General features: G+C 47.3%; 1 protein-coding gene and 3 pseudogenes across 1 annotated transcript in view; 1 reads left to right on the top strand and 3 right to left on the bottom strand.

Moving 5' to 3' along the window:
* LOC149589654 (uncharacterized) overlaps window positions 1–988 on the top strand; it is a 6,053-nt gene extending 5,065 nt beyond the window's left edge. The window contains exons 3-4 of the mRNA XM_089861827.1: window positions 314–469; window positions 914–988. Coding sequence (XP_089717953.1) covers window positions 314–469; window positions 914–988 — 231 coding nt within the window. The remainder of the gene's footprint in view (window positions 1–313; window positions 470–913) is intronic.
* Window positions 1–5,768, bottom strand: part of LOC149589653 (large subunit ribosomal RNA) — a 7,545-nt pseudogene extending 1,777 nt beyond the window's left edge.
* A 439-nt stretch (window positions 5,769–6,207) lies between these two features.
* On the bottom strand, window positions 6,208–6,357 carry LOC149589652 (5.8S ribosomal RNA; annotated as a pseudogene).
* A 1,736-nt stretch (window positions 6,358–8,093) lies between these two features.
* Window positions 8,094–9,136, bottom strand: LOC149589651 (large subunit ribosomal RNA; annotated as a pseudogene).
* Window positions 9,137–10,709: the final 1,573 nt, after the last annotated feature.

Below are 10,709 nucleotides of genomic sequence, written 5' to 3'. Positions count from 1 at the left end.
AACCGAATAATTCGAACTTTGACTCAGGTAGGTTGTATCAAGTAGGTACGTTTGGGACTCAAATCAGTTTCATAAACTGCGTGTGCACCCGTAAGGTGCCCTCAATAGCAATGAGGCTCAACAATTGTTGTTGATGATGTGAGAGACCCGAAAAGGACGCGACGGTTGTATTTTCATAGCAAAATTCTCCGCGTGCCGAAACAACGAAAGCCTCATTTCGTATAACCCGGTGGTCAGGATAAAGTAATTGCAACTGCTGACGCACTGCGGGTTGCGAATAGTAACCTTGCTTTTGGCGGTAATGCCATTCTAGGGGCCGTTGCGTCTCCCAAGGAACAGAATCGTCTACCACAACGAGTTCGTTAGCGTGGAGGAAGATTATGTCTGGTATTCGCACGTTACCGTCAGTACAGACCAGACGTGGTTTTCTGAGGACAGTAAAGCCCCTTTTGCGGCCATGGTCACAAAGGTAAGTAACGATTTTGTCGTGACGGGCGATTCGCGCTGTGTGAGAACGCGGGAATTGTTGCAAAATGTGTGAAAGACTCTCTATACGACCACAACCACTGCGGCATAACCGCTCACCACGATTTGACGGAGCACCGCGACACGGTAAGAGGTTTAATTTCGTCTTTATTCATTTCTGAAAAATGAACCCCTTCGAAACGAGTTCATGACGATGAATCCAAGCGTGTGACACTCGATGGTTTCCGTTATTCAACCCAACCCCGTAGATGGTAGCCTCTAATGAGGCTCGCCAATAATCTGAAACAGCCGATTTTTGTGGCTCCAATGGTGACATAATTGTAGTTAGACGTTGCAAAGTTTTGGCGTAAGACGGGAGCTGGCAGTATGCCTTAACCGCTGGAGCAACGTTATTCCGTAGATTTAGTAGGCGGTTAAAACAATGTAGCGGGATCGAGTATCTTGCCGACACGAGGCCGAGGCCACCATCTTTAGCCGAAGCAAAAAAGAATGCCACGGGTGAGTAGTGCGGTAGGTACGCCTCATGAAAGACTTCGTCAAAAGATCAAACGCTGTCAAGGAACCGACAGTGAAGTGGCTCATGGTCAACAAATGTATAAATCTTGGCATAAGGTAGTTTCGCAATCAATCATGCAGTCCTCAACCCCAGCGGCGCTTAATGCGCGTGCGATCGATTGATGCGACACCGAGTCGAAAGCCTTGCTGATATCAACCGACATAAGGTTGAGTTCGGTATGGCGTTTTCGTGACGTAGATATTAGGTAGTCAACGAGTAGCCTGTTGCCTCTGATTCCATCGACTGGAAGGAAGGCTTGCTGCTGGGCATGATGGAGAACTATTGATCTTGTAAATCTTCTCGCTAGTATTCCATGGAATACTCGTATCAATATCGAGCTGATAGTGATTGGGCGCCAATTACCGGCATTCGTAAGATCCCCTTTCTTCGGAAGGAGGATTGTTCTGGATTGCTTCAGATACTGTGGGACGTCTTTAAAGTAAAGAAATGCGTTCATTATAGATGTTAGCATCTTGATGCTGGACGATCGGAGCCAACGTAACGAGAGACCATCAGGTTCTGGTGTCGGGGATGAGCATTTACGCAGTCTCTCGGTGACATCTTCAATGGTAATCGGGTAGTATGTAGGATTCTTGAGCGGTCGATGGTCAATCGTTTCTTGATCCCCTTTAGATGGTTTCGAGAATAATGCTCCATAAACTTCGTTAATATTCTCCAAGGTAGGTTTAGTGCCTACCTGGTCGACGTTATTGAAGATATCGGCCGCTTATCGCTTTTTGTTTGCTTTAAACAAACGTTAGAGACGCTTAGAACGACTACGACGATCAGTACGCTTATTGACGGTAAAGTTCCGGCGAGGTGGGCGGTCTCGGCTTATGGGCACTTCGGGCTCCGGGAACATGTGACGTATTGAGTTTATAGTAAACGCCGGATCCACAATACCTTTACAGATTAACGCCGCTTGTGGATCAGTGTCGTCAGCGTGATCGATAAAGAACTTCATAATTTTCTCTTCGCCGGTGGTCTCTTCGATAGAGACCGAATCTTCGGATGACGACGACGGTGAGTTAATTAATGTTTCTTTTTTCTTTTCAGGGACGTTTTTCCTTTCACGGATCTTCTTCATTTTCTTCGACCGGGTAGGTCTGTGACTGTTGACAGGCGACAGAGACGATGACATAGTATCTGTGCCAGAAGACTCTGATGGTATCGAGACCAAACATAGTTTGCGGACACTCTCGCGGTGGTAATTTGACTTTCTACAGCGGTAGTGTGTGTTGTAGTGCTAAGTTTATATCTTTCGTTTCGCTGGATAGGGCAGCTTCAGCCGTTGCTAGTATATTTTTCTCCTCTTCGGACCATTGAGGTCTGGAGCTACGAGAGAGAGTTGCTTCATAGAGACTTTTATGAGCTCTCTGCTCGTGTACAGCACGGCCAGTGATAGTGGTGAACGTACATGGGCAATAGCGACAGTTAAAGTCCGAGTTTGATTGAGTCGCAGTCGAGGCATCCTCGGAGCTCGACTTAGTGTCATGCGTGTCATTTTTCTTGCAATGAACGTAGTGGGACGACATTGCAGGCAGTATGGTTTTCGTAGTGTTACATCGACGGTATTCGTAGTTTTTCTCCATGCCTCCATGCCCGTCGATGTGGCGTTTCCAAGTTACGTGATCCATAAAAATAATGTCCGGTGGACATCTGGGACATGAGTTCCCTTCATTAACAGGGTAATGGTATGTTGCTTGCGCTGCGGCGCTTTGCTTAGAATGGCGCGGCATCTCCTCCGGTAAGAACGAGAGATAAAGCTTTTACGTAGACCGAGCAGAACACTTATTTACTAATACGGTGTACTTTCATTAAGGTTGAGGGGTGCCAGAGACCATAATTTTCACACCCCATGGCTTGGGCTTTAATGAGTGGGGAAGAAAACCGAGGACGCGTACAGAGACGCTTGCCAAATACCTACTCCAATTCCCACAGGACACCTTTAGAAATTACAAGCCGCCGCACGGAAGCCTTGGCCCAGGTAATGCCCTATGGTTCATAAAGAGTATTTGGCTATCATAAGAAAGTCAATAGTTACGAGTGCCTGCCGCAAAAGGCGGTCCCGCGCTTCAATGGAAGTTTACGGGAACCCCCCGACGACAGAGGGGTCAGACGTCGCCCTACTAGGATGTGTACGTGGTAGGTGTCACCACGGGCTTAGCCTGGCCACACCCGTTCGTTTAAACTATTGACTGGTTTTGCCGCTGAGATGGCAGGGCTCACCATTTCCGGGGAAGGGAACCCCGGGGACAGGTTTTGCCTTACCTGCCCCAAATGCCATATCCGCGCTTGGTTGAATTTCATCATTGGGCAGAAATCACATTGCGTCAACACCGATCAACGGCCATCGCAATGCTTTCTTTTAAGTAGACAGTCGGATTCCCCTGTTCTGTGCCAGTTCTGAGATGGCTGTTAGTTGCCGACCGAAACCGGTCGCGCCAGGCACGAGACCCAGCACGCCGCGCAGCTGAAATTTTCCACGGGAAGGCCCCAACGCTAGTCCGGGCTCAACCAAACCGTTGCCGGTCGGTCTCGCCCAGCCCCGGTGCAGTGCCAGAACCGCTTCGGACCTCAGCCCGATCGGCCCAGCTTTCAGAGCCAATCCTTGTCCCGAAGTTACGGATCGGTTTTACCTACATTTTTCTATCGACAAGAGGCTGTTCACCTTGGAGACCTGCTGCGGATATGGGTACGGTCCGGCACAAAAATCACTACCTCTCACTCGGATTTTCAAGGGCCGACGGGAGCGCTCCGGACACCGCAGAGGCGCGGTACTTTACGGAAACACCATCCCTATCTCCGGGCGAGCCGATTCCAGGGAGTCAAATCCTTACAAAGAAAATACAACTCTTCCCGGGACTCCCGTCGACGTATCCGAGCTCGTTTGCGTTACCGCAATGTACCCCCAAAGGGGACGATCTCCGTGTCCGGGTTCGGGAATATTAACCCGATTCCCTTTCGGTCACCAGCGGGACTTGCGAATGAGAGGTCCCGCCTCGGAATGGATTTCTCCTATCCCTTAGGACCGACTGACTCATGTTCAACTGCTGTTCACATGGAACCCTTCTCTACCTCAGTCCTCAAGGGTCTCACTTGAGTATTTGCTACTACCACCAAGATCTGCACCAAAGGCGGCTCCAGGCAAGCTTACGCTCGGCACCTTCGACGCGCGCCTCTGCGCCCCTCCTACTCACCACGGCTTAAAACAACATGGTTTATTCGCCGGGGTTGATGCTGGAGCGCCATCCATTTTCAGGGCTAGTTGCTTCGACAGGTGAGTTGTTACTCACTCCTTAGCGGATTCCGACTTCCATGGCCACCGTCCTGATGTCTATAGCAACCATCACCTTTCATGGGATCTCATGAGCGTCTAGTATCGGGCCCCTTAACTCGGCGTTTGGTTCATCCCACAGCGCCAGTTCTGCTTACCAAAAGTGGCCCACTTGGCACTCGCATCCAAGTTCCGTCCAGGCTTCAGTCGAGCAAACCGGAGTTATCACCCATATAAAGTTTGAGAATAGGTTTAGGTCTTTTCGACCCCAAGGCCTCTAATCATTCGCTTTACCGGATGAGACTGCATTCTCCGAGTGTCAGCTCTCTTGAGGGAAACTTCGGAGGGAAGCAGCTACTAGTGCAGCATCTTTTGGGTCCCAACGTGTACGTTCTGGCTCCGCCCCGTCGACGAGGCGATCGGGACGGGCCCGGGGTGCACCCACGAACGCGAGGCTCGCGGCATCCGAAGGCAACCGGCCGAACCGGTCTTCACTTTCATTTCACCTTTGGGCCTATTCAAGACCCAATTACTCGCGCACATGTTAGACTCCTTGGTCCGTGTTTGAAGACGGGTCGGGTGGGTTACCGACCTACTCGCTGCTGACCACCTGAGCATCGACGAGTGCGAACGGAAACCAGCGGAGATCGCCGGCAGCCGCTCACGCAATGGTGAAACGAGTAACCGAACGACAACACCTGTCTCGCCGCTTCGTTCCCGGTAAAGGGAGTGCTCGGCGTAGCCTGCACAGGGCTAAAAGCGAACCCGGTCTGGCGAACGCTCACTCGTGGCTAAAACACCGGTAGAAACTCCGCGAGGGAGAATTCACCGGCCACCTTCCGGCAACCGCTTTCAAAGACGGACAACTTTCAGTGACCAGACCGGTCGCAGCGTATTCGAACGCAAGGAAATGCGCCAAACGGCCCGCAGCAATCGCCCACCCGGCCGACCGAGGTCCGCACCGTTAGAGACGAACGACGCACGCGGTCACGTCCGACTGAATTCCTCCGACGATCACTTTCGAGGGCCCACCCGTTTACCTCTGAACGGTTTCACGCACTCTTGATCTCTCTCTTCAAAGTTCTTTTCAACTTTCCCTCACGGTACTAGTTCGCTATCGGTTTCGTGGTCGTATTGAGCCTTAGATGGAGTTTACCACCCACTTGGCGCTGCACCCTCAAGCAACACGACTCCAAGGAGTTTTGCTTCCGCCGGAGACCATAAGCGATTATGGGCCTTGCACCCTCTATGGGCGAGAGCCCCAGTCAGGGGGACTTCGGTCGCTCTACTCCTAAACACCAAATAGCACTCCCGCCCCATTGGGACGGGCGCTTGGGTGCTGGGCTTCTCCCTGTTCGCTCGCTGCTACTAAGGGAATCTGTTGATTTCTTTTCCTCCGCTTATTTATATGCTTAAATTCAGCGGGTTATCTCGTCAGATCTGAGGTCGACGGTTTTAATAAATCGAGGTGGCTAGCGTAATTTCCTATTAACCCGCCCGTAGAATCCTTCGGAAAGAACCCTAGGGCGCGCTTTCGAAAGCATCGAGATGCGTAGCCGAAAGCCGTTTCTTACGAAAACAAGCGTAAAACCGACCACGTCGAACGAATTAGATCGAGGACCGAAATCGTTCGAATGGCCCGGACCATCGCGAGACGAACTTGCCGAGAAAATGTTTTTTACGCATTACACGGAAGCCGCTCTGGTCCTTATGGTTTTTAAGGCATAGAACGAATCGAACGTGCGACAACTCCACGAAACACGAGATGTAAACCGATCTCGATTCCCGAAAGGTAAACTTTCGTGAACCAAGAAACACGGTCACCTTAAAACCGACTAATCGTCTTTGAATGATCGAGTACGAAAAGCGGTCGCAGTGGTCAGTAATTCGACCCTCAGACAGGCGAAACCTCGGGAAAGACCCGAGGTCGCAATGTGCGTTCGAAAGATAAGTGCTCAATGTGTCCTGCAATCCACAGTCTCCCAGCTGGCTCCGTTCTTCATCGACCCACGAACCGAGTGATCCACCGCTTAGAGTCGTACATTTTTTTACTTTTCAAAAATACAAACCCTTGATATAAAGCGCTTTCTGTTGAGAAAGGCGGTCGATTGGTAACGCCCTATGATAGAGGTTATACGGATAGTGCCGGGAATTCACCGCGGAAAAAGGGTAAACTCCCGAAAATGGAATCGATCGAGCTGCCGCGGAGTTGACTTCCTGCGGCCCGAACCCTCTATCTTTCATGCGCACAGACACAAAAGATTCCACACTCGAGCAGTCTTGTCCGCCGAGATTTTCTTGATTCCACGGAAGAGCAATTTCTACCCGTCGCGACCCGTTCGACGGCAATCACGACGCGACAAAGCCAGCCAGGGACTTTCGAAGGGAGCACCACGAGAGTGAATCCAAACTTCGGTCTGTTAATCACTCGTCGACGCCGTAAGAAAGGTTTACGGCGCCTCTCGTCTCGTGAAGGCTCTGCTATTCCGCAAACGAAATCACATCGTCGGTAGAGCGTGAACGGATTTACCGTCGAACCCTTGCCGGTGTGGGTTTCGGGTAAAGAACACGACGAAATCCTTCTTCCTAAGAAGATTAAAAAAATTTTAAAAAGTTTTTTCGCCGAGTAACTCGTTTTAATAAAAACTCGTACCCATACAATGGGGCCGGTTAATTCTTTTCGGAACCACAATTTTTCGATAATGATCCTTCCGCAGGTTCACCTACGGAAACCTTTTACGACTTTTAGTTCCTCTAAATGATCAAGTTTGGTCATTTTTCCGGTACGTCGGTGCGACCCGAAAGCCGCTCCGAGCACCAGTCCGAAGACCTCACTAAATCATTCAATCGGTAGTAGCGAGGGGGGTTAATGGAGTGCGGGGTTAATATAAGTTAACGGAATGAAGTTTTTTTCATTGGCGGTGTTTTATGGGGATGAAATGAAGTGTAAGACGGCTTACTCACATTACCGCATTTTCTTAATTAACGCCCTATTCCGAGTCCTTGGGAAATCATCCCCGAAAACTAAAATAGATAGTTATGATAGCATCAGTTAGAAAATAACAGTTACATTGCTTTAAGTTATGCTAATGTTCAGGAAGTATTTCTGCGAAAATAAATAAATAAATAAATAAATAAATAGATAAATAAATTAATAAATAGATAAATAAATAAATAAATAAATAAATAAATATGTAAATAAGTAAGTAAGTAAGTAAATGAATGAATGAAAGTAAGTAAGTAAGTAAATGAATGAATGAATGAATGAATGGAAGGAAGGAAGGAAGGAAACAAGCAAGCAAGCAAGCAGGCAGGCAGGCAAGAGAGGAAGGTAACGGGATTCCTGCTAAAAGGAAGGAAATAAATAAATGAACGAATAAATAAATAAATACATACATACATACATACATACATACATACATACATTCATACACACATACGTACATACATACGTATCTATATATATTATATAACTATAGCATATATAAATGCTCTCAGGCTTCCGAACTTCCCCTCCGACTTCACATCATACCTAATATTGAGCGACGATAAGTCAGGTGCAGGATTTAGGAGTAGCAAGCAGGGTGTCATTTTAAAGGAATGGTATGGGCAGATAGTAAATAGGGACGCCTGAACTAAACGCGAACCTTTGAGGGGAGTAATTAGGTGGTTGAAGGTAGAGAAATGTCACTTTAATGAAAAAAGTGACGCCAGGAACTTGTGTATAAAGAAAATAAAAAAAACGGTTGTTTGGAATCCCCCACACGAGGTTACAAACCCTCCTGTCAAGGGATGAGTCTCAATAAATCACTGTATGGTGGCTGCTCTATTAAGTACATCACCCCGTCCGATACCTAGGTCGTTTTCGGACGATTTGGTGCCATTAAGTTTCTCCGAAGGTGAGAATCTAAAAGCCAAAACCGCGAACTCTGCAAGCTTTGTAGCGCTTTCGTTAAGGAGGGTTTTTCGCCGAGACCGACGCGTAAAGCGCGTCTCGACTAGCGTACCCAACAAACGCAAAAAGCACGAACGATATCGTTGCAGCGACGGGATTCTGATTTAGAGGCGTTCAGCCATAATTCCACGGATGGTAGCTTCGCACTACTGGCCGCTCGACCAAGCACATGTACCAAGTGTCGGAACCTGCGGTTCCTCTCGTACTGAGCAGGATTACTATCGCAACGACGAGTCAACAGTAGGGTTAAACTAACCTGTCTCATGACGGTCTAAACCCAGCTCACGTTCCCTATTAGTGGGTGAACAATCCAACGCTTGGCGAATTCTGCTTCGCAATGATAGGAAGAGCCGACATCGAAGGATCAAAAAGCGACGTCGCTATGAACGCTTGGCCGCCACAAGCCAGTTATCCCTGTGGAAACTTTTCTGACACCTCTTGCTTAAAACTCTTAAAGTCAAAAGGATCGATAGGCCCCGCTTTCGCGATCCGTATTCAAACTGAAAATGAAGATCAAGCCAGCATTTGCCATTTTGCTCTACGCGAGGTTTGTGCCCTCGCTGAGCTCCCCTTAGGATACCTGCGCTACCTATTGGCAGTTGTACCGCCCCAGTCAAACTCCCCGCCTGACACTGTCCTCGGAGCGGATCGTGCCGAGCCACGAGAGCCCGGCGCTTAGTGCTACAAAGGTGAACCTAACGGTTCGCTCTCCGCTTCACCGAGTAAGTAAAGAAACGATGAAAGTAGTAGTATTTCACGGGCTCCCGCGAGCGACCTCCCACTTATGCTACACCTCTCATGTCTCTTCACAGAGTCAGACTAGAGTCAAGCTCAACCGGGTGTTCTTTCACCGCTGTTTTTGCCAAGCCCGTTCCCTTGGCTGTGGTTTCGCTAGATAGTAGATAGATACAGTGGAAATCTCGTTAATCCATTCTTGCACGTCACTAATAAGATAACGAGGCATTTGGCTATTTTCAGATTTTTGACCTGCATTACTAGGCCTAGGTTTCATCATTAAATAGCCGCCACGATTATTTCCAAGCAACGTTACCTGAGGTAAGTCAAGTTATTTTTTTTATTTTTAATATTAAGTGTTTATTACAGTTAAATTTTAGTTTTTGAGATTTAATTTACGGGTTACGGATCATAAAGAAAACATCAACTTAATTCGAAATGTTAGTATTTACGTTATGGCTCATAGAGACATAAATTTGGTAAGTACGCATAAACTTCCTATTAGCGCGTCGTTTGAAAGAAATTTGAGTTGACGATCGGTCAACCCAATTTCCTTTAAGAGTCTAGCTGGTTTTCTGAGCACCAGCCCTCTGGCATAAAATATGACTGGTATTAAGACGGTTTCCTTATCGCGCGCCATAGTGTGACGCAAACTTTCATATATATCTTGCTTCTGATGGAAGACTTGATATAATGAAGTTATTGTGCTGTCCCACGGACAGCAACCTCGATGATATAATTTTTAAGTGGTCTGAAGACCACACCATCGGGTTTAAGACGTGTTCCATCGGCATCGAGGCGTATCTAGGCCTGTGCGAGTACTCGAATGAAGGCGAGTACTCGACTCGAGACTCGAAAATTAAAATTTTGGGACTTGAAAATTGATTCGAGTTCTTAAAAATCTTCACTATTGGACTCGAGGAGGACTCGAACAGAGACTTGACACCTTATCAAGTCTAAAAATATTTACTTTGCGACCCGGAATTTTAAGTAGAGCGCCGCATCTAGTGGGGTTTAATATATTTAAAGTTTAGAATAGACAGGTGATTGGACAAAAATTTGACTTCAGGAAACCAGAACCAAAAGTAAAAATTTTTTCGTCGTGAGATTTATACTTTGTGAGTAAAATTTATCCTTATTAGAAATTAATTTATTATAAATCTTGTATTATTAATTATGTAAAATTGAACTAAGTAAATTAAATTAAAGTTAGTATTAATAGAATTAATTTCATAGGACTCGAGTGGGACTTGATATAATTTATCAGGACTCGACACTGGACTTGAAACCTAGTTCTTAAGCTAACTTAAGGACTCTAGGACTCGATACCAATTAAAAGACTCGACTCGAGATTCTATAAGAGCTTTTTTAAGGACTCGAGACTCGACTCGAACCCCAAAAAAATGGACTCGCACAGGCCTTGGCGTATCTTCTCGAGCTCGATGTGGGATCCGTCCACATAACTGGCGCACATCTTGGTGACCTTCTCCACAATAAAATTGTGGCGCTTCATTCTAGAGCCTTTACGAAGGGGCATATTTGGCATATGTGAAATGCCGTCTCGAGCGTGTCACATCCATGTCGACATTTGTGACTCGAAGGATTCGTGGATTTTTGGGTGGTCAGACTCCTGGTGGTATAGTGCCCTGTTCTCAAACGGAGAGTATTGATCGTATCTCGAGAAGGAAGGTAGACATTGT

Source organism: Phalangium opilio, unplaced genomic scaffold, assembly GCF_054372755.1.
Source record: "Phalangium opilio isolate 3A_F unplaced genomic scaffold, DU_Popi_V2 ptg000521l_1, whole genome shotgun sequence".
In the NCBI taxonomy this organism is placed as follows: Eukaryota; Metazoa; Arthropoda; class Arachnida; order Opiliones; family Phalangiidae; genus Phalangium; species Phalangium opilio.
The sequence above is the reverse complement of the archived record's forward strand: the minus strand, read 5'-3'. Positions and strand labels throughout refer to the sequence as shown.